A 21,822-nucleotide genomic window follows, 5' to 3' on the forward strand; every position below is an offset into this window, starting at 1 on the left:
ACCAGCTGGTTAGGGAAGACTTCTGTATCACCTATATGTGTACATACCAGTTATTCAGGAGGGCAGGGAAGGAGATGAAAGCAACGAAAGGAACACAAGGAGGAGCAGCTTGGTGGTGTTTTGTGGAAGATGGGTCAATTATTTAACAGAATTAATCAAATCAAACCAAAACAAACTTACATGGTCTATATACTGATGGGATTTGTGAAATGTCCCCAGGCCTAAAATTAGAATCTGCTCATTCCCTATTATGTGGGTTGGGGTTTTTTTTAAGATTTTTTTTTAAGATTGTATTTATTCATGAGAGAGAGAGAAGCAGAGACAGGCAGACAGAGAAACCCCTGAATGGAGCCTGACGCAGGACTCGATCCCAGGTCTCTGGGATCACACCCTGGGCTGAAGGTGGCGCTAAACCACTAGGCCACCAGGGCTGCCCCCTACATGGGTTTTCTATAAAACTTTTCTCAAGTTCAGCTACTACCAACAAGATGGCTCCTTTCTTGCCTCTTGACTCCCCCACTCAAAAGATTTTAATACCATTCTTTGCATAAGGAAAAAAATTACTTTACTTTTAGAAAAAGTAAGTTTTCTTTGTCATTTATATTTAATTATATAATTATATAGTATAACATATATCATGTATAATTATATAATGTATATATTATAACTCCTCTATTAATTTTCAACAAATTTGCTTTGAAACCAGTGCTGCTAATGAAATAATATGTAACTAGCAAGGATTACATATTAAGCACACTAATATAAATCAACAAATACCTCAGAACTGAGCATCCAACTCTAATTTACAATTTGATGTTTGAAATAAACAGAAACCAGGATTTTGCTAAGGACAAAAAAAAAAAAAAAAAAACCCTGAGAAATGTGTGAGGATGACATGCTGACTCTCACAGCCATCTGTGTTATAGTGGAAGTTTACAAAGGAACCCCAAACACCTATTAATCCCCTTCCCACTCAGAAGCCCCCCCACCCCCCATAATTCTGTCATCTTCTACTAATCTCTAATTTCTGGACTGGCTTTGATGGAGTTCTCACATATGGATCTATTCCAGGATTGCAGCAGCCTTTGATCTGCTTACCTCTCACCCTAAACAAAAGAATTTAATGTCATTTCTCTAGGGAAAAATTAAATGACATTTCATTTTACATGCACCTTAGGTATTTCTTATATCTTCACAGTGAGAGTGCTGTCCCTGCCAGTCATTTGAGACCAATATATAGGGACATGGTTCTCAATGCTGGCTCCGTAATAGAATCATCTATATAGAGAGATGTTCTAAAATTTAGATTTATTGACCATCAAGTCTACAGAATTAGAATCTCTAGGTCTGAGATGTTTGTGGTGGCTACTTTAAAATTCTTGCTCATGGGGAGCCTGGGTGGCTCAGTGATTGAGCATCTGCTTTTGGCTCAGGTCCTGATCCTGGGGTCCTGGGATGAGTCCCCGCAGGAAGCCTGCTTCTCCCTCTGCCTATGTCTCTGCCTCTCTCTGTGTGTCTCTCATGAATAAATAAAATTTTTTTAAAAAATAAATAAAAATGTTATTTTATTTTTATTTTTTTAAAGATTTTATTTATTCATTCATGAGAGAGAGAGAGAGGCAGAGACATAGGCAGAGGGGAAAGCAGGCTCCCCATAGGGACCCGGATATGGGACTGGATCCCTGGATCCGGGGTCCTGGGATCACACCCCAAGCTGAAGGCAGACACTCAACTACTGAGCCACCCAGGCATCCCTAAAAATAAATAAAAATTTTAAATTAACTTTCCAGAAACATAGGTACATATAATTTTAAACACCTCTCCCCCAATGCACACATTGGCATTGGGAAAACATAAATGGGATCATACTATTCTGCAACTTGTTTTCCTTGATTAGTAATAGATCTTTAACAACTTCCATTATAAGGACAGATAGATGCACTTCATTTTTTATGGCTGTATTGTTTTGTATTTTATGGATGAAACTCAGTTTTGAAAAGAAATATATTGACAACACATAATCTTTTTCCTTTCTTGCTTTTTTTTTTTTTTGCTACTATATATGATCCTATACAGAATCTTTTTTGCCTCCTTATATGAACTATCTGCAGAAATGTATAGGAGAGAAACTGCGAGGGTTAAGAATACATCTACTTCTCTCAAAAAAAAAAATACATCTCTCACACACACATACACACATATACACACAAAGTGTGTATGCATATGTATGTCTCTGTATAAAATCTTTCCATACTTATATGTCCATGTGTATATATGTTTTTATCTTTAATATTACATGAGTGTATATATGCATATATATGTTTTCACTTTTCATATCAGCATGAGTTACTGAGTGGAATTTCTGAATTAAAGGAACATACATCTTTACATATGTATATAAACATATATCTGTATATATAAAAATACAAATAATATCATAAATACAAATATATGCATGCATGCATAACATATATTTCTTTCCATACATATATGCACATACTACAAATGTGGTATATATTTCCATACACATATTTATGTATGTGTATCTTTACATACTTACATGAGTTATACGAGAGGTACCGGTAAGTCAAAGGGACACGTATGTTCAATTTTTATAAATACTGTAAAGTTGCCTTCCAAAACAATCACACCAAGTTACAATAGTTTGTGATTGTTTTCTGATGACTTTACCAATATTATCACTTCTTTTTTTTTATTTTTGCTACATCCAATAGATATGTCATTGCTTCTGTTACCTTTCTTTACTCATGAGTAAAACTGAGTATCTTTTCATATATTTTTCTGACCATTTGTATATGCTCTACTATAAGCTACCCATTGTATTCTTTGCTCATTTTTCTACTGGTTTATCTAATACCCTCTTCTATCTCTGCCTGTAGGATGAATTTGCTGAGCCAACATAGAAAACATTTTTCCTCCATTAAAAAACTAAGAGAGTTCTGAGAGATCAGTTTTTTAGGCCACAGGAAAAGAGCAAAGAGAAAAAAAATCACATTGATTCTCTATTTGCACAAATGATAGCTCACTCCCTATTGACTCCAGCCTTTAGCACAACAGAAAGAACACAAGGCTTATAGTCCCAAACCCTTCTTGATGATTCCAGCCCAAGCACTTGCTGGCCAGTGGGCTTCAGTTTTCTCACCTGTGAAATAGAAGTGGTAATCCCAAATTCAAAGGGCCACTGTGAGGATACAATAAGTAATACAAGTATAAGTGTGTACACATACTAATGCTGCATCCTTGATCATACATTTTTTGAAGAGCACATAGCCAAAAGTCATTTGTAATTCCAAAAGTCTTTGTAATACCACAAACTGGTTGTTTTGCTAAAGATTCATCTTCATAATTGTATTTTGCTTACGGTACTATTAAAATTGCGCAGAATTCCCCTGCTTACCACAACTTACAAAACACAGGTGTTGGGCAGCAGGGGAAAACCAAGATGGAATTTAAGTTCAAATTTTAAAATTTATATTCTTTGAACACAGAGCTTACTGTAGAATGACGTTACTTAATGTTCTTACTCAAATGTCATGCCTTGGAAGTGGGCATTTTCCCTTGACCCTGGAACAAGTCTAGGGGGGAGATGAAATGGCTATAGGTTAAGCTGTACAGGCCCAATTAATACAGATAGATTTCTGAATTCAAACTTGTCTGGAAAACTAAGGCTTGGTAGACCTCTCAGACATACTGGGATAATATGATATTTAGTACTAGGTGTCCACGAGGCTAGGTTAGAGTACCAGCTGTTTTATCAAACACCAGTCAAGATGTTGCTGTGAAGGCACTTTTTAGGTATAATTGACATTAAATCCATAGACTTTGAATATAGCAGATTATCCTCCATAATGTGTGTGGGACTCACCAAGGCCTTAAGTGAAAAGATAAGTTTTCCAAAGAAGGAATTCTCTCTTTAGGCTTCTTGACTCAAAACTGCAACATCAGCTCCTCCCCGGGGTCTCCAGCCTCACCTACCTGTCTTGCAGATTTCACTTGCCAGGCCCTATAATCAGTAAGCTAGTTCCTCAGAACAAATCACACACGCAGGCACATGCACACCCATCCTATTCCATCTGTTTCTTTGGAGAACACTAATAATCTCAAGAGATGTGCAATACAAATCTTGCGGTCACCCACCATGGTTTACTGCCACAGCTAATTCCCTGCCTGGAAACCCTGTCTTCCACTTCTCGGGATTCCATGCTGGAACTGGGCAGCACTTTTTCTACCCACACTCTCCAGTACCATACAATGAAATCCCCTCATTATAAATGTATGTTTTTACTAATCCATCTCCCCCTACGAAGTTTTTTTGGGGGCCGGGGGAAGGGTCACTGGTGTAGTGGAAGACAGCAGGATCTGGCTCCCATGGAGTTTATAGACTACCATAAGAGACAAACCACAAACAAGTCAACAGTTACATAAGACAATCTCTATATGCTAAATGCCGCACAGAAAAAAACAACAACAACAAAAACAAAACAAAACAAAACAAAAAACCACGGTGATAAAATGGGGCCTGAAAGAGGAAGAGTCTTTGAGCAGCAACTTGAGAAGAGATCTGAAGGAGACAGAGCTACCCTTTATGAAGACCAAGAAAGGGGATTCACTGTGGACGGAGGAGAGGCAAGCAGCCCCAGCACGGAACACAGTGTTCGGTAAAGTTTGAGTCACTCCTATCGGAGAGGGGAGAGATGCGTAGTGAAGACCCTGACCTTTCGAGCAGCTTCTTAAGACTGGTAGGTACCTAAGTCTCACTTCATCCAACCGGCCTGGTCGACGGCTAGGTCATGTGACGAGGGGAGGGATGGGGAACGGGAAGAAGCCTGCCGCCAGACCTGGCCTCTCGGGAGCTCACTTTCTCCACGTACCGAGGGGCTTGGCACCTGATCCAGAAGGCCCTGTGGGCTCTCACGCCCTGGGTCCTCTTCTGCAGCTAAAGCCCCAGGCCCGGGCACACGCAGAAGCCACAGCGCGGCGGGCCATCTTCAAGGTTCCGCGAAGGCTGGGCCTAGTCCCACATCCTCCGTTACGCGCCGGGCCGGCCAGGCCGCGCCGGCAGCCCGAGCGGCTCTAGATCGATCGCGACTGAGAGCAGGCGCCGGGGCTGGGGCACCGGGTCAGCGCCGCCCGCCGGAGAGCGGCGTCCGGGGCTCGACTTCCCGCCGCGCCGGGGCGCGCGAGCCCGCGGCCGAGCTCCATCCAGCCGGGCAGCCGGGACCTGCCGGGCTGCGCTCGGCGACCGAGCTCCTTGTCCTCAGGCCGCCTCTGTAGCCTCGACTCACCCGCTCTAGGCTGCTGCTTCCTTTCCTTCCGCCGCTTTTCCTGTGCGGAGGGGACCACGGCGGGGAAGGGGGCGGGCGGGCGGGCGGCGATGAAGGGTCGGCGGCGTGGAAGGACAGAGGGGGCCCTGGGGGGGCAGGGAGCAGCGGGCAGGGCCACCACGCTGCCGAGTCGGGACCACGCTGTCCCCAGGGGTGTCGGAACGCCGGGAGGAGGAGGAGGAGGAGGAGGAGGAGAGGAGGAGGAGGAGGAGGAGAGGAGGAGAGGAGGAGAGGAGGAGGAGGAGGAGGAGGAGAGGAGGAGGAGGAGGCCGGCTGCTGGCCGGGAATCCGCCGCCGCGGGGAAACCGGGAAAAGCGGGGAGCAGCCCATGGGGGAGGGGAGTGCCCCGGGCGGAGGAAAGAGGAAGAAGCGTTCAGATGTTGCGCCGCTTCTCGAAGGTTAAAACCGAAAATAAAAACTGCCAGGCTCTCCCGCCCAGCCCCGCGCCCTCGGCGACGCGGGGAGCAGAGAGAGGAAGGGGCGCCCCGACCCGGCGCGGCCCCGGGCGTGGGTCCGGCCCCACCTACCTGCTGGGCGCCGGGTCCGCGCTCCGCCCGCGCCCCGCCGCTCAGGGTCCCGCTGTCGCGCCCGCCGCAGGCAGCGGTTTCCTTTAATTGCGCTCGTTTCCCAAATCGAGAAGCGGAGCTTAGCGCCATTTCTTTCAAAACCGACATCCAGCCTCCTGAATGGCTGACGCGGCGCTGAGATGACCTTGCTTTTCCTTTCTTTTTCTCCTTTAGATAATCCGGTCTGGAGAGATGTTAGACCCTCAGCGAGTGGCGCGAGGAATAAAAGGGGGGGGGGGGTCGGGGAGCCGGGGCGCGAGCCGGGCTGGAAGCCGCCGCGACGCGGTGGTTCCTGCTTACGGTCGTGTCAGGTGACAAATGTTGCGAGGGGGCGGGGGCCTGGAGATGCGCCTGGCGACTGGCCCCTGAGCTGTCACCGCGTGGGGCGCCCGCGCGGAGGGTGGGAAGGTGGGGGGAGCGCGGATCGGGCGGGAAAGAGGCGGTGGGGGAAGGGAGGGGAGCCCTGGGTGCTCGCGGCCCGCGCGCGCGCAGCGCTCCGGGCTCCTCCGCCGGCCTTTCCCGCGCGCGCCGGGCGCAGAGCGGCTCCGAGGTCGGAGGAGGCCGGGGCGCGGGGGCGCGCGCCGGGGCGCGGGGGCGCGCCTGCGGGGCGGAGATGGGCGGGGGGCGGTGCGTGGGTCCCCGTCCTCGGCCGGGGGGCGGGCGCCGCGCTGCCTACCGCTGATGCCCAAAGGCGGCGCAGCGATCGAGGAGCACAGCGGCGGTGGCGGCGGCGAGATCATGGTGCGCGCGTTTTTGATCACAGTGCGGATTCGGCGCGCTGGGGGCCCGCCGCGAGTGAGGGCTTTCGTGGTGCGGATCACGCGGCCCGCGGGTGAGTGGGCAGCGCCGGGTGTGCGGGCCGCAGCGGCCCTGGTGCTAAAGCTAGTGAGGAGCCGTCGCAGAGCGCATCCTCGAAGAGCAGGTAAGAAAGGCCTCCAGAAGCCCCGGGCGCAGCAGTCCCGGACGCACTCGGCCTCTGGAAGATTTTGTTCGGTTTGATTTAACGCAGATAAACCAGCTTCCAGACCAGGACCGGAGAAGGGGGTTTCTAGGGGTGGAAGCTCTCTGCCCCCTTTCCCCGTTCGGCTTACACTTACTTAAAGGTGCGGTACCCCCAATATATTAAGCCCGGAGCCCCCTTCACACACCTCCTCGGTCCCGTGACACTCCGGGAAGAGCCGGGAGATTCTAACGCCACCTTAGAAGTCAGTCACTCCTGAGTTTCCTGGGTGGGAGTCAGTAAACACACAGGCCGCCACCACCGCCACCTCCACCTCCACCTCCACCTCCACCTCCACCTCCACCTCCACCACACACACACACACACACACACACACACACACAGAAGGTGTGTTTCTAGGGCACTTTATTTCGCCCTGGAGGAAGGGCTTACTAACGGTCTTGGTTTTGTGGGGGCCACCTGTTTTCTCCCCTGCCAGGTCAGCCCTCTCTCCTTACCGTAGTGGAGGATGTTGGGGGCGGGAGGAGGGGGGGGCTAGCACATGGTTTGACTTCTCGAAATAGAAACACTGATCGAAGAAGCAAACACTGCTTCTGCAGTCAATAGAGAGTTGGTTGGGCTGTGGTAGTGAGGTGGCGATCTCCTATTTGGAACCCTAACAGATTCAAACTGCTCGGGATGATGCTTAGCAAAATGTTTAGCCAAAAATAGACCTACGGTGGTGAGTCTGAGAAATCACAACCGATCATGTTTTAATCATCTCAGGCCACAATTAACACTTCTTTTAAAAATGAGGCCTACTTCTTGAAAAACAAAATCCTAGGGAGGTTTGTCCTCCCATCAGACGAATCTTTACTCCGTGTAATTTCCTATGACCAGATTAACTGAAAATACATATTACTACAATAGGCAGGATCCTAGTTAGAATTTGGATATAAACCTGAAAGCAATTTAATGAGGCTTCATTTTGGTGACCTTACTTGTGGTACCCATTTCCCCGGGAATAGATATTTTGAAAAAGCAAAGGCCAGGAGAAGAGGAATTGTTTTTTTATTGTTACGTTAATAGGCCTTTGACATGTAAATGTGAAACTGTTCAAACTACGGGTGTTTAGTTAGGTGCCTCAATTTACTAAAATTTGCAGGCAGGGGCGCCTCGCTGACTCAGCCTATAGAGCTGGCAACTCGATCTGGGGATTGAAAATTCGAGCCCCACGTTCGCGTAGAGATTACTTAAAAATAAGATCTTTAAAAAATTTACAAACAACTTACAGGGTAAATACACATTTTTTTCATATTATTACGAAAGTTCAGTTTTTTAAAAGAATTAGTAAGAGCTATTACAAGATTTCATAGCATTTTGCTGGACCTAACTTCAGTCCCATTTTAAAACATTAACAAGACCCTATTTGTTTGTTTGTTTGTTTGTTTTATGGTGCTTTATTCTTACCAGCAAAGGTTTAGTCACATGTTTTTGGATATCAGAGTTGTTACTATTACTCTCTATGTAAAGCTATTTTAACTATTAGATTGTTTCTTGAAATCTATAATAAGAGTAGAAAATTTTAATCTATGTAAATATCATAATTACATGTTTTCTATTTTAAGAATACACAATGTAATAGTGTAATTACTTTATGTTACATACCATATTCATTTTATATATTTTATGAAATGTTAAAAATATAAAAATAGTAGATTCATTGAAAGTAGCCATTCATTTCTTGTTATTTGTATAAATCAATTTTTAGGAATAATATGTGAAGTTATTTAAAAACATATTGACTACTTGAAAAGCCCAATTTTTATTAAATATCTGAAGACAGAACACATGACTTAAGTAGAATAAAATATGTTTTAAGAATATGTGCAATTATCCCACTTCATTTGTGAAATTATACACATAAGTATGACAAATGGAAGTATTAATTATAAGTGATGTATGATTTTAAATTTCATATAAATATATATTATGCCTATGGTTATACTGACTTAAGACTATATGTGGGTGGTAATTAAGTTGGGACTCATACAATTTCTTAAGGACCAAAATGCTAAAAAATTACTTGTATGAATTGCTTAATACAAATATATAAGGTGTAATTATTTTTTATTTTTAAAATTTCTGCAACTGTGTTCATTATGACTTTCTATTTTTATCTGGCTGGAAAATGCATATAATAAAATTCCATATTACTAGTTTCTTATTCACACATGCCTGATGAATTACATTAATTGATTTGTTACTTCTCCCTTGGTGTGTTTACAAAACAGTCCTATTTTTATAATATTAAGTATTTATTTCTTTACTACTATTTGGGAACCCTTATGTTTTTTTTTATTGCCTTTAACAGCAAAGCGTTCTCTCAAGGTAAGCACTATACAGTTAGCATAAACCTTTATTCCCAATGTGAACATGATTCCTGGGTTGTCGTATGTTCTAAAGAAACAATGACACTTTCAGTCACCAAAACTTAATATTCATTTACTTCTCTGGGGACTCTTGAATTTTAAAAAATCCATTGTCATCCTAAGGCAGTAAGGAAATAAACTTGCCTATGTCCATAATATTTTATAGGTCTGCTAGTTATGTGTTAGTTCATCACTAGTAACTACCATGGTAGAGTTAAGCTATACCATTTTTCCAATATGCGAATGGCTCTTATTAGTAAAAGTGATCCAAATCATCTCAAAAATACTTTCTTAAAGGAAGGCTGAACACTTGACCCAGTATTTTTATCCTTTTTCATTTTTCATCCTTTTTGAGAAGTATAACAATCTCACTTGCCCCCCCCCCATACTAAAATACCTTAGGCCAGAGAATCCTGTCTGCTACAAAATCTAACCTGATAAAATATTTTTGTGGTGTTTTATTTCTACAGTTTAAGCTATGTAAAAATTTTTTTAAAAAATAAGCTATGTAAACAATGGATATTCTTTCACTTTCTAAGTATAAAATTATAGTATTGAATAGCTTTTTTTAAAAGCTACAGATCTCTAAATTCTTGTTCTCACATAATGGTCACTAATATTGTGTCTGTTTATTGACTAATAAGATTAGTGCATTTTTTAAACACTCCAATGGCAGGGACATTATTATTGTAGGTATGAAGAATTTTTAAAATATCCACACATTTTTGGGGGCACCTGGCTGGCTCAGTCCCTAGAGCATGTGACTCTTGATCTCGAGGTGGTGAGTTCAAGCCCCACATAGGTCATAGAGCTTAATTTTTTAAAAAAAATTTTAGTAAGAAAAAAATATCCACACATTCTTATTCATTTATTCTCTGTGTAGGCATCATCCAGAGAAGGAAATATTATGACAAAGATCAATACAGATAGATAAATAGTAGCAAGAAATTGAAAATTACCTTAAATTTGAGCAATAACATGTTAAGTTGTGGCACAAAACCATACTCTGGAATAATGGTCTGGAATATTCTGGACTCTGGCATATAATAGGCAATCATATTTCTAAAGAATATTTAATAGAACTCGAAATGATTACATTATAAAGTTGAGTGATTTTTCAAGATTCAAAATAGTAAACAATACTTATTCTTGCTTTTTCTCTTTTCTTCTCTCTGGACACACACCCACACACCTCCACACCTCTTTTATGTACCAAAATATCTGTAGTGCTTTCCTTAGGATGGGGGACTAGGATTGGTAATCTTTAATTTCTTCCTTATACTTCTGAGTTTTACAAAGTGTCATGACCATCACCAGTAAAAATATATGTATATTTTTTATTATATATATATATGTATATATACCATTTTTGAAGCCTGAAATGATGCACATTAGGGATGAACTAGAGCCTGCTTAACGTTAGACTGGGAGAGGCAGTGAGGAACCAGTTGTGCAAGTATCCTATATAAGAAGGTTCTTGTAAGATCTGGGGAAAGCAGGAAAGCATTGTGACTTCAGGACTGATGCATGCCCTTGCCTGTTCACTTCCTACTTCGTTTTTACCTAGACGGTAAATGCATAGCTGTGCTTGTTTTCCAAGTGCTCGGGTCTTAGGCCTCTGGTCACATAACTTGCACCCTTTGCGGAATTCCTCTCACTAGTCTTCTCCGGACCTCTTCAAGATAGGGCTCACCGCCTCCCAGAGTGGGGCAAGGGTTACAAGGGGCCTCTCCAGGACCCCAGAGAGAGCCCGCCAGGGGGAAGCGAGACTCACTCCCCAAGCTACTTGGATCTCGCCTCCCCCACCTCCCGGCTGCTGCCACCGCCCCTCTGGACCCTACCTCTCCACCCTCTCAATTCCTAGAGACGCTGCGGAAGCCAGAAATTAGATTGGCAGCTGGGGTAGAACCCTCTAGCAAGAGTTGAGAGGACTGTCCCATGATCACTCCGCTCCGCGAACGCACCCCTTCTGCTTTTAGCCGCCCCTGGGCCTCGCCCCACACCCCAACTATTTCCTCAGGTAAGATTTGATCAGAGTAACAGACCAGGGGTTACACGTGGAGCGGGAATGGGGCGTCACAAGGTGGACGAGGAAGTGAGGGCCGGCAGAGTCCTAGGTGGCCTTCTGGATTCAGGACAGGTGCAGGCTATGACAGAGGACGTCTCTAGGTCACCTCCCCAGCTTGGAACTGGCTAGGCCTTTCTTCTGGAAGGGAGGGAGCAGAATGAACCAGGTTCGCTGGGAGACACCCTGGGGAAAGTGTCCCTTCCGCGCCAGGTAGCCAATCCTTTGGGCTCCAAGTGGCCACCAAAGCGTGTTGAAAAGGCCTCCTCCTTTTTGTCCTCCTGTCTGGGGCACTGGATGGCTTGGAGACTAACCCGCAGTGTTTTTCCAGTGATGAAGAATTTGCCTCCAATTCTCTCAACTGTTTTCTTCTCCTACTGCAGCTTTCTTCCTGTTTGAGAACTTCTCCTCCGTTAAAACATTCAAATGAAATCATTTGAAAAAAAAATTTTTTTCCACGAAAAAAAGTCAGTATGTATTAAAACAAGATCAATTCTATGACAGAAGGCCAACCAATGGAGAAAATCTTGGGGATAAATACAGGCTTTGTTCAGTAGGAGAAAGAAGGTCACTTTATAAGGCTCTCCTCCATCCTAGAAAATGCCCACCAACTTGGGACCTGCACAGATTCACCATGTCCTAATTAATGCTATTTCAATGTGTATTCAGCAAAAACATGTATATTGACAATTGTTGAACTTAGTGTCAGTAGCATTTGTTTTTTAGACAAAGGAAAATTGAAGAAAATCTCTGCTTGTCAGTGCAGTTATTTATTTCAGGAGCCCTAGAATGATTGCTGCAATTGGGCAGACCTACATAATCAGAAAGAAATAATAAAAGGGAAAAAAATAAAATCATCAACCACAAGACTGAAAATTGCAATGCCTCAGAGGTGCTTCAAAAAATAAGTTGATTTATATTTTTTATTTTGTAAGTCACATAATGCTCTGTTCAGGAAAGCATAAAAATTGTATCACAAATGACTTTTTAATTCTTCAACAAATACCTAGTCACAAAAAAGAAAGAAAGAAAGAAAGAAAGAAAGAAAGAAAGAAAGAAAGAAAAGAAAGAAAGAACAAGCTCAGAATTTACTTAAATGGTTTCAAAGCTAGTAGGAAGAAAGGTTTTGTAGAGGTTCACAACTATATGAACAAAGATATGTAATCTCTTAAACAAACTGAAACTAATAAAATTGTGCAGAGTGGTGTAAATAAATATGCCTCTACTTTCTCAATTTAAGCATGAGATTAGTGAGAAGTCAAAGAACTATGGCAAAGGTTATCAGCAGCTTCATTCCCTGGACTGCTGTTTAAAATACACATTTCTGGGGTTTATTCTCAGAAAATCTAATTCAGCATATTTGCTGTGGGTCCCAAGCATTTTAAATAAGGACTTGAGGGAGATTCTGTTACAGGTACCCTTTCTGCAACCACATTTGGCAAATATGGCCAATATTTCTTTATAAACCTTATTTTTGCTTATTTATTTTTAAATCAAGGCCCTGGCTTTTAGGTATCATTTAAATTTTAGAGTCACACTCTGGGTGCCAGGAAAGACAGTGGGAGTCTGAGTAATCAATGGAGGAGCTATTTTAATAAATAAAAGATACTGTTTATTGGTATGTGGTCCTTCATATCTGAATTGGAAGATCATCTCTTAGATGCCAGATTTTTACTATCAGAACATATTTAGGGGGGAAGGATGTAATAGGGTATACTTGCGTGTTAAAGCTTGTAAGACCAGATGGAACATTTCCACATAAAGCATTTATGATATCTTGTCTTTTTGAGACACTATACATACATGTATACATCATCCTATGTATACATCCCCTGCTTACATAGGATGAATAGTTCTAGGTAGATAATAAAGGGTTTCTTTCATTTCATTTTATTATCCAAACCAGAAACCAGGCTGGTAAACAGGACAGTCTAAAATTATGTAAGAGGAAAAACAAAACCAAGAAGTATTTCACAGGTTTAAGTTATATTTATCAATCAAGGCAAAATTGTAGTAAAATGTAGCCATAACAGAATAAAGCACTTGTGGACAAAATGATGGGCCTTTGTATCTCTGTAAAAGCACAATGGCCAGAGGGGAAATATGTATAAATAATATAAGCTAAAAAATAATTAGCCATTATAAGAAAGACTAAAATATTATGCCTTCCAAATTATAAGTTTTCTGACTTTAAAGGACAATTTGTCTAACTAATGTTATACCTACTTTGCTGGCAAATTAGGGAAACTTATGTTTTGCTTGCTTTCTTTTTCTTTTCTTTTCTTTCTTTCTTTCTTTCTTTCTTTCTTTCTTTCTTTTTTTTTTTTTTTGAGTGCCACCATTTTCTTGCTCTGAATCTCTGAGCCTGCCAGATCATCTGACTCAGCAACTGTACAACTCTTGCATGCAATTTAAAGAAACAGCAGCGATCCAAAGAACAATGACTCCCCCCAGTTGCAAATCTTTCTCACCTGTAGAACAAATAGTATATTTAACTTTGAAATAATTGTTAAATGTCCAAATAACATGGGATATTTCGAATTTTATTCCATTCACTTTACATGCTGAATAATTGTATGTTTTATGTAACCTAAAACAAGATTGATTTTTGAAACAAGCTTATTGAAACTTTCTTCCAAAAGCCTATGGTAGAGTTGGCTTTCTGTTTTCCTTCAAAATAATTATAAGGAGCTTAACAATGATAGAGCACATCAACTATCATAATCTCATTCAATTGTCACATTATTCTTCTGATTTAGAGTTTTATTTCCTCATTTTATAGACTGGAAAGTGGGGTTCAGATAAGTTGTTGTATGGTCTGCTAAAAGTCATTCACCAGTAATTCATGTACAATTGAACTGGGTGTGCTTCTTTCCCTGAGTGCCCACGCTTACCGCTTTATCATTTCCAGATATATAGATAAAGAGAAATATATACACAAAGTATAAATTACTTATTCCCACTTTGACTTAGGAGCAATAAATGGGAAGCCTATGCACAAGCATAGAAATCACTTAAGGCATGAAATAGCAAAGTCACTTTCTTGGAATGCATGACCTGGGATTAGATTGTTTCCTTTACTTACTTGTTGTGTAATATTAGGACTAAGTACTTAAAATATTGTGTTTCCATTGTCTCATCTGTAAACCTGAGACAGTAGTCTATAGTATTCATCTAATAAAAACTAGATATAGTATTATATGTAAAGATACATTGGGAACTTTTGATTGACATATATTTGTCAGTTGTTAAAGATTCAAATTAAATTATGCCCTTAAAAGCACATTAGTTTACTTTTAGAGTAAGTGCCTACTTAATTTGACTTCAAATATTCAGATTAGCTGAAAATTTTAAAGAATATATATATCACAATAAAAAATATATTTATCAATTCAAATCCCTTCCACATTCCAAGGTGTCAGGTAAAATCAGTGTAAATTTGCCTACTCTTTAAACCTCTACCTGTACAGAAGCCTTATATGATGGCCTTTATGGTAGGACTCTGAACTGTAGTATTCATAATCATTAAGTAGATATTAAACAATATTCATGAACCTCTGTTTTCTAAGATGAGAAATCAAATAGTCTTAGAAAGCTGAAAAAAAGTTATTGACCTGCGTTCAACTTATCAAAACACTCAATGATCCAGAATAATAATTTCTGGAGGGAGTGCTGAAGTAGTAGACTCTTAATTCCTCCAGAAGGTTAGGTTTCCATTAGTCTGAACATCTGAATTAATAGTTTTGGCACAGAATTTTGTAAAAACAAATTATAGTATAAGAAGTTCTGTGTGTGTGTGTGAGAGAGAGAGAGAGAAAGAGAGAGAGAATGCAAGGAAAGAGGAGGAGAAACATTAAAGTCATCCTTAGAACCTCAGAATCTCTGCCTTGGAAGGTGGCCTGCAATTATTTACATTTAGTAGGATATCAAAAAGATTAAATATATTATGTAAACTTCCTTATAGCAAAATTGACTTAGGTATATAAAATTGGTGCAAAGTAAACATAAAATGTATTCTGTTTTCATTGCCTTTTTAAAAATGAAGTATGTAAATTATCATCTTTAACCATAAGCAAGAAAAATATAAAGCCATACTTTCAACCCAGAGACTCAAAGGAAATCATGAGTGGAGACCTTAAATCTGTCAGTAAAAGGTGCTAAAAACGAGTAGGAACCATTTCCTGATGTGTTCAGAGTTGATGCATATCATTATGAAGTTGATCCCTTCCAGAGGAGTTTAATCACATAATAGGTGAAGAATGTCACTTGAAGAAGAGCAATCCAAAACAAGAATTATCTCTTATAATTTTTGTGATATCAGGTGACATTTTGGCTTCAGAAATCCAGACAAGGCAAAAAAAATTTTTTTAATATAACAGTAGGACTTTAGAGCCCCAATAAGGCGGGCTAGTACTCTTAAAGAATAATTGTTGGGAGAGGGCAACCAGTTCTCCATTTAAAGAGGAAAGCTTCAACTTAAATGATTCCTCTGAAATTAGACTATCCTAAGTCACTGTGAAATCCAACAACCATGAACAGTCAACTCCCCCCACCCAAGAATGAAAACTTAGGACAATATTATTTCTCTCTGAGTTTCAGTAGTTTCTTTGCATTCCAATAACACATACATACATCAGCAGCATAAGCAAAAAGAGAATATTATATGTGTTGATGCTTAGCCAGTAAGAGGGCAACATGTGTTTGAAAGGAAAAAATCTATCCCATCAGTAGGAAAAAGAGGGAGGTTGGGAATAAAGGTTTCGAGAAGGTAAACTTTATAATCCCTCACTTCTGCCTATAGTGTCCTCATTGTACCTGATGTTTGAACTGCACACTGAGGAATTGTGATGGGTGGCAATGAATGCAGGGAAAACACTGAACACTCACAGACTTCATTGTTACTTCCTATGATTTAATAAAGTTTTTTGTGGAAGTTCTTTTAACACAGCCAACCTTACTACAAAGAAGCTCTATTTTCAGGGGGTCAGAATTTAAAGAAGACAAAATTAATCACACATTTTGGAAGGGAGTTTGCTTGTTCAAACACAGGTACCTACCAGAATGTATAGTGACAACAACAACAAAATTCCCTAGAGGAAACTGATTTTGATGACTTACATGAGTAATATGATACTAAATGTCATACCTAGTCTCCAAAAAAAGTAAGTTCTATTTATTAAGAGCCCACTGTGTGCTTAGATTTTTATATATCTGACATTCTCTATTCTTTTTAATAACCCTATGAGGGAGGTAACCTTTATTTTCCCCACTTTTGAGAGGTGGGAAGATGGAGGCTCATGATGTAATGAGCCCTGAATGTTATATACAATTGATGAACCACTGAACTCTACCTCTGAAACTAAGAAAACACTATATGTTAGTTAACTTAATCTAAAAAAAATTCATAATTTATTTAAGCCCACAGAGCTAGGTAAAGGAGCAATCAAGTCTACAGGCTGTTGAGACTGGGATTGTACCATTAACATGCTGCATTTGTGTCTCTTCCAAGACTTAAGGATATGGTTGACATTCTCTCTCTTTTTTTAAAGACTTTATTTATTTATTCATGAGAGACACACTCAGAGAGGCAGAGACACAGGCAGAGGGAGAAGCAGGCTCCATGCAGGGAGTCTGACTTGGGACTCAATCCCACCCTGGGCTGAAGGCGGTGCTAAACTGCTGAGCCACCCAGGCTGCCCTGTGGTTGACATTCTCACCAACCAAATCTGTCCAAGTCAGAATAAGTAGCTGTAACCACAGAAAGATTATGGAGAAAGGATTGATTTCAAGACCTGTAACAAATATTTATGAACTGTGCAATCATGGCAATGTACCACCCCTCCATTTTCTTATCTATAAATCAAGGGGGGTAGCTTTTTGAAAAGCTGTTTTGCAGTATGTGTTAAGAGCTTTATACTTTTTGAAAAACTGCAATACTATCTATTGTAGCAATTAGAAACCCCTTAAATATCTGACAACAGGGGCATCACTAAGGAAACGATAACATTGTTTCAGTGGAATGTGTTGCAGCTGGTAGATTATAAAGTCCTGTTTATAAAGTGATTTTTTAGAGAATTTAGGGAAATGTTTTCATGATAAGTGAGAGGAAAAGCTTATTTCAGAATTGCAAGGAAAAAGAAAATATTTCAAAATGTTAACAGTCATTTTTCTGAGCAGTGTAATTTTTCATTTCCTTTATGTATCTCATTTCTTAAAATTTTTTTAGATGTAAACTATCATCAGGAAAAAGTTATTCAAATATGATAGTGGGGATCCCTGGGTGGCTCAGCAGTTTAGTGCCTGCCTTTGGCCTAGGGTGTGATCCTGGAGTCCCAGATTCGAGTCCCACATTGGGCTCCCTGCATGGAGCCTGCGTCTCCCTCTGCCTATGCCTCTGCCTCTCTGTGTGTGTGTCTCTCATGAATAAATAAATAAAATATTTTTAAAAAATGATAGTTAAGTGACTTTGAAAGGACATCCAGATCCAAATTTCTGTCATATGTGTATTATTAGCCACCAATACATCACTTTACATTACATTACACAGTAATTCCTGAAAGTGGGGACCCTGTCACCTTAGTCCAGATTTTGCCATCTGCTTGTGGGCACAATTCTCAAAGAAAAGAAAGCATTGCCGAGTTGTCTACCACGTACTATACAAATCAATCAACAGGGAGACGTAATAGGGAGAGTGTGGATCTCTCAGACAGAACTGCTAACCTTCAGTTCAAATTCCATCTCCTTGTGCATTGTTCCTCAATCACTCTGGGCATCTTCTTTTCTGGTCTGTAAAAGAAGGATAATACTCTCTATCCCACAGGACAGTTGTGGGATTAGAAATGATATATGAAAAAAAAAAGAAATGATATGTGTAAAGCTGTTTAATGCTGGTCATCACATAGTTGGAGTTCAACAGATGGTAGCCATTATGATTCTCTTGGCAATTTTGAATGAATTTCCTATTGTCTCTATTTCTGTCTCTCTTCTAATTATATACTTCTAATTATATTACTTACTTTGTTCCTCAGGATGACACTAACTCTCAATATTTGTGCAGCTAAACAAATTTATACATACACACAAATACACACTATAGATAGATATAGATCGATAGATGTACATGTACACACAAACTGTGCTAATATTTTAGTTTTCTCAACTGGTGAAATAGTGACAGATAGTCATTCACCTCAGAAACTTCTCGATATGCAAAAGAGACATTTACAAAACAGCTGAATTCTGGAATGATTATTTTCATGAGCTGCAAAGATTCCTCATTTCATAAGAACTCACTCTATTTGGAAACTTTTATATATAGAAACTTTTAATAGTAAATACCTTACATAGATTTAAAACCACATTTGTTTTGGACACAACTTACAAAAGACATCTGCTATATAACATGTAATACACTTCTAAATTGTCCTCAAAATGATCTGGGGAAGATGATAGGTACTGCAGATTCTATACCCAGTTAATACTTTGGGAACTAACATTGAAAAATTGTGACTTACCTATAATTATGCATCAAATTGATAAGAAGTGAAGGCATTTTGAGTTTCATGTTCCTTGCCAAAATCCTGTTTGAGCAGGAAGAGAAAAATTACAGTAATTCTGAGTGAATGGAGATGTCATAAAGTCCCTAAAAGAGTGCCTTACTTATAGCAGATACTCAATAACTGAGTAGCTATTTTTTATTTAATTAGAGAATATTACAAGGGAGAAGGAAATATCCTCCACCTTAAATTTTCAATAGAGCTAATCCTGGATCCCCTTTTCTCAGCAAATGTATTTGGAGGTCTGCTCTGCTTTCTCAGGAGTCTCCCTTTCATGATAAAAGCACCCTTTCTCCTTGTGGAAAAATAATTAAAGGAAAATCTAGTCTTTAATTCTTTGCCATTTTCCATGGAAGGAAGTCCTTTCCCATTTAAAATACCCAGATGGAAACTGAACCCTCAGAATTCTTACCTAAGGGCACTTCAAGGGGAGAGCATGTTTCTTGGCAGAACAATAATCTTTTGAGGCACAGTCATTTAATATACTTCCTTTGTTGATGAGGATATTGAAGCCAGAATAAAATAGGACTTGCTTAAGGTGATAGGTAGTGGAGCTAGTCCTGGGACTCTCTTTTCCATGCATTTTAACTTCTTCTAAATTAAAGGGATACCTAAAATTTTTCTCCCATTGCCTTAGTCTTCCAATAATCCTGTTGCACCCATAATTCATTCCTAGAGCTCATCTCTTCAGACTTAACCCAGCTGTGTCCAGAAACTCTATTATGAAGCAGATCGTGCCCTGATAAGCTATTTCCTAAGAAACCTCTTCATTCAGAGATCCTCTTCAGACCCTGAAATACAACATCTTTTCCCTGGAAACACAAGTCTGAGGTGTCATTTATCAGAATGCATTTTCCTTCTCCAATACTATTAATGTAGACTCCCCTCTAGAGCTCATCCTATTTTCTTTTTAAGATATTTATTTATTTATTTATTTATTTATTTATTTATTTATTTATTTGAAACATAAAGAGAGAGAGGGAGAGACATAGGCAGAGGGAGAAGCAGGCTCCCTGATGAGCCTGATGTGGGACTCCATCCCAGGACTCTGGGATCACGACCTGAGCCAAAGGCAGATAGATGCTCAACCACTGAGCTACCCAGGCATTCCCAGAGCTCATCCTGTTTCAAAACTACCGTCCCCCTCCAGAGAAGTAAACATGTTGATGGTTGTTACCAATGCATTGTCTTGAGTAAGAATTCTTCCTTTTTTGTACTCACAGCTTAAAACCAAGCACCTGACATACCGTACATGTCTTCCCAGTACTTTGTCAAAGTTATGAATGATGGTTTTCAGAAAGACAACTCGTGCTTGTCTAGTTAATTTATTATGTTCAGTTAATTAATTAGAATGCCTAATGTATGCACATAGTACAAAATTCAAACACAACTAGTTGCAGAATGTGAAAAAGAAAGTCTCCTGTCCATCCCAGTTCCTCATTTCCTTCCCCCACAGTTAACAGACTTTTCTGTATCTTTCCAGAGATATTTTATGTATATTTTATTTTTTAACCTCAAACTATATTTTGAACAAGTGTTTAATAACAATACTAATATTGAATATGGTAAAGAGATATATGCTTTTAAAAACAACTTTTGTGTGTGTCTCACTTGGTATAATAACCTCATGAAGTGTAAACAATAGAGCAAGATCTCATTTTAAAGATAGGGACATTGAAGCTAAAACATAGTCTCAAGGGAGTTCACAGTCTAAAAGCAATTCACTAGTTACATCAGGACTGTCACTTGGTCCCAATTCAGAGCTATTTCTCCAACGCCTTCTATTTCCCTGATGAAATAATGTTATCATGTGATAAGTTTGCACACAGTGCATATTATACCTTGCCATTCCTGCAATGCCTTGTCAGAACCAGAACCTAATTTCAGTGTACTAGTGTACTGTAATTTAAATTCCAGTTTGTTAACATATAGTGTAATATTAGTTTTGGGTGTACAATTTAGTGATTCATCACTTACATACAGCACCTGGTGCCCACCACAAGTGTACTCCTTAATCCCTATCACCCTTTTCACCCATCTCCCCACCCACCTCCCCTCTGGTAAACCATCAGTTTGTTCTCTATAGTTAAGAGTTTGTTTCTAGGTTTGCCTCCCCCACCCATGACCATCTATTTTGTTTCTTAAATTCCACATGTGAGTGAAATCATATGGTATTTTTCTCTAACCAACTTAGTTCACTTAGCATAATACTCTCAAGTTCCATTCACATCATTATAAATGACAAGATTTCATTCTTTTTGATGGCTGAGTAATATTCTAGTGCATGTGTATATGTATTTATCTGTGTCTCTCTCTCTATGTGTGTGAGTATATATATATATATATATCACATCATTGTCTTTATCTATTCATCATTTGCTGGATACTGGGCTCTTTCCATAATTGGCTATTGTAGATAGTACTGCTGTAAACAGAGGGTGCATGTATCCCTTCATTAGTATTTTTGTATTCTTTGGGTAGATACATGGTAGTGCAATTGCTGGATCATGGGGTAATTCTTTTTTTTTTTTTTTTTTTTAGAGAGAGAGGTGGGGAGGGGCAAAGGCAGAGGGATAAAGAGAATTTCAAACAGACTCCAGAGCCCCACACAGAGCTTGATCTCACAATCCTGAGATCGTGACCTGGGCTGAAATCAAGAGTTGGACGTTTAGTCAAGAGTCAGACTACCCTGGGGCACTACCAGGGTAGTTCTATTTTTAACTTTTTGAGGAACCTCCATACTGTTTTCCAGAGGAGCTGCACCAGTTTGCATTCTCACCAAGTATAAGAGGGTTCCCCTTTCTCCACATCCTCACAACACATATTGTTTCTTGTGTTGTTAATTTTAGCCATTCTGACAGTTGTGACATGATGTCTCATTGTAGTTTTGATTTATATTTCCCGGATGATGAGTGATG

General features: G+C 40.2%; 1 protein-coding gene across 6 annotated transcripts in view; it reads left to right on the forward strand.

Moving 5' to 3' along the window:
* The first annotated feature begins 1,742 nt into the window (after positions 1–1,742).
* Positions 1,743–21,822, forward strand: part of LOC121495863 (cyclin-dependent kinase inhibitor 2A-like) — a 32,331-nt gene continuing 12,251 nt past the window's right edge. For 2 of the 6 annotated variants that reach the window (XM_041763907.1, XM_041763906.1), the window contains exon 1: positions 5,371–5,743. In XM_041763907.1, coding sequence (XP_041619841.1) covers positions 5,396–5,743 — 348 coding nt within the window. In that variant the 5' untranslated portion in view covers positions 5,371–5,395. Of the gene's footprint in view, positions 4,761–5,370; positions 5,744–6,485; positions 6,834–9,225; positions 9,243–21,822 lie in introns of those variants that run through there. The other 4 variants (XM_041763908.1, XM_041763910.1, XM_041763912.1 and 1 more) reach the window with 4 other exon arrangements.

The sequence above is a fragment of the Vulpes lagopus genome, chromosome 7 (assembly GCF_018345385.1).
Source record: "Vulpes lagopus strain Blue_001 chromosome 7, ASM1834538v1, whole genome shotgun sequence".
Classification (NCBI taxonomy): domain Eukaryota; kingdom Metazoa; phylum Chordata; class Mammalia; order Carnivora; family Canidae; genus Vulpes; species Vulpes lagopus.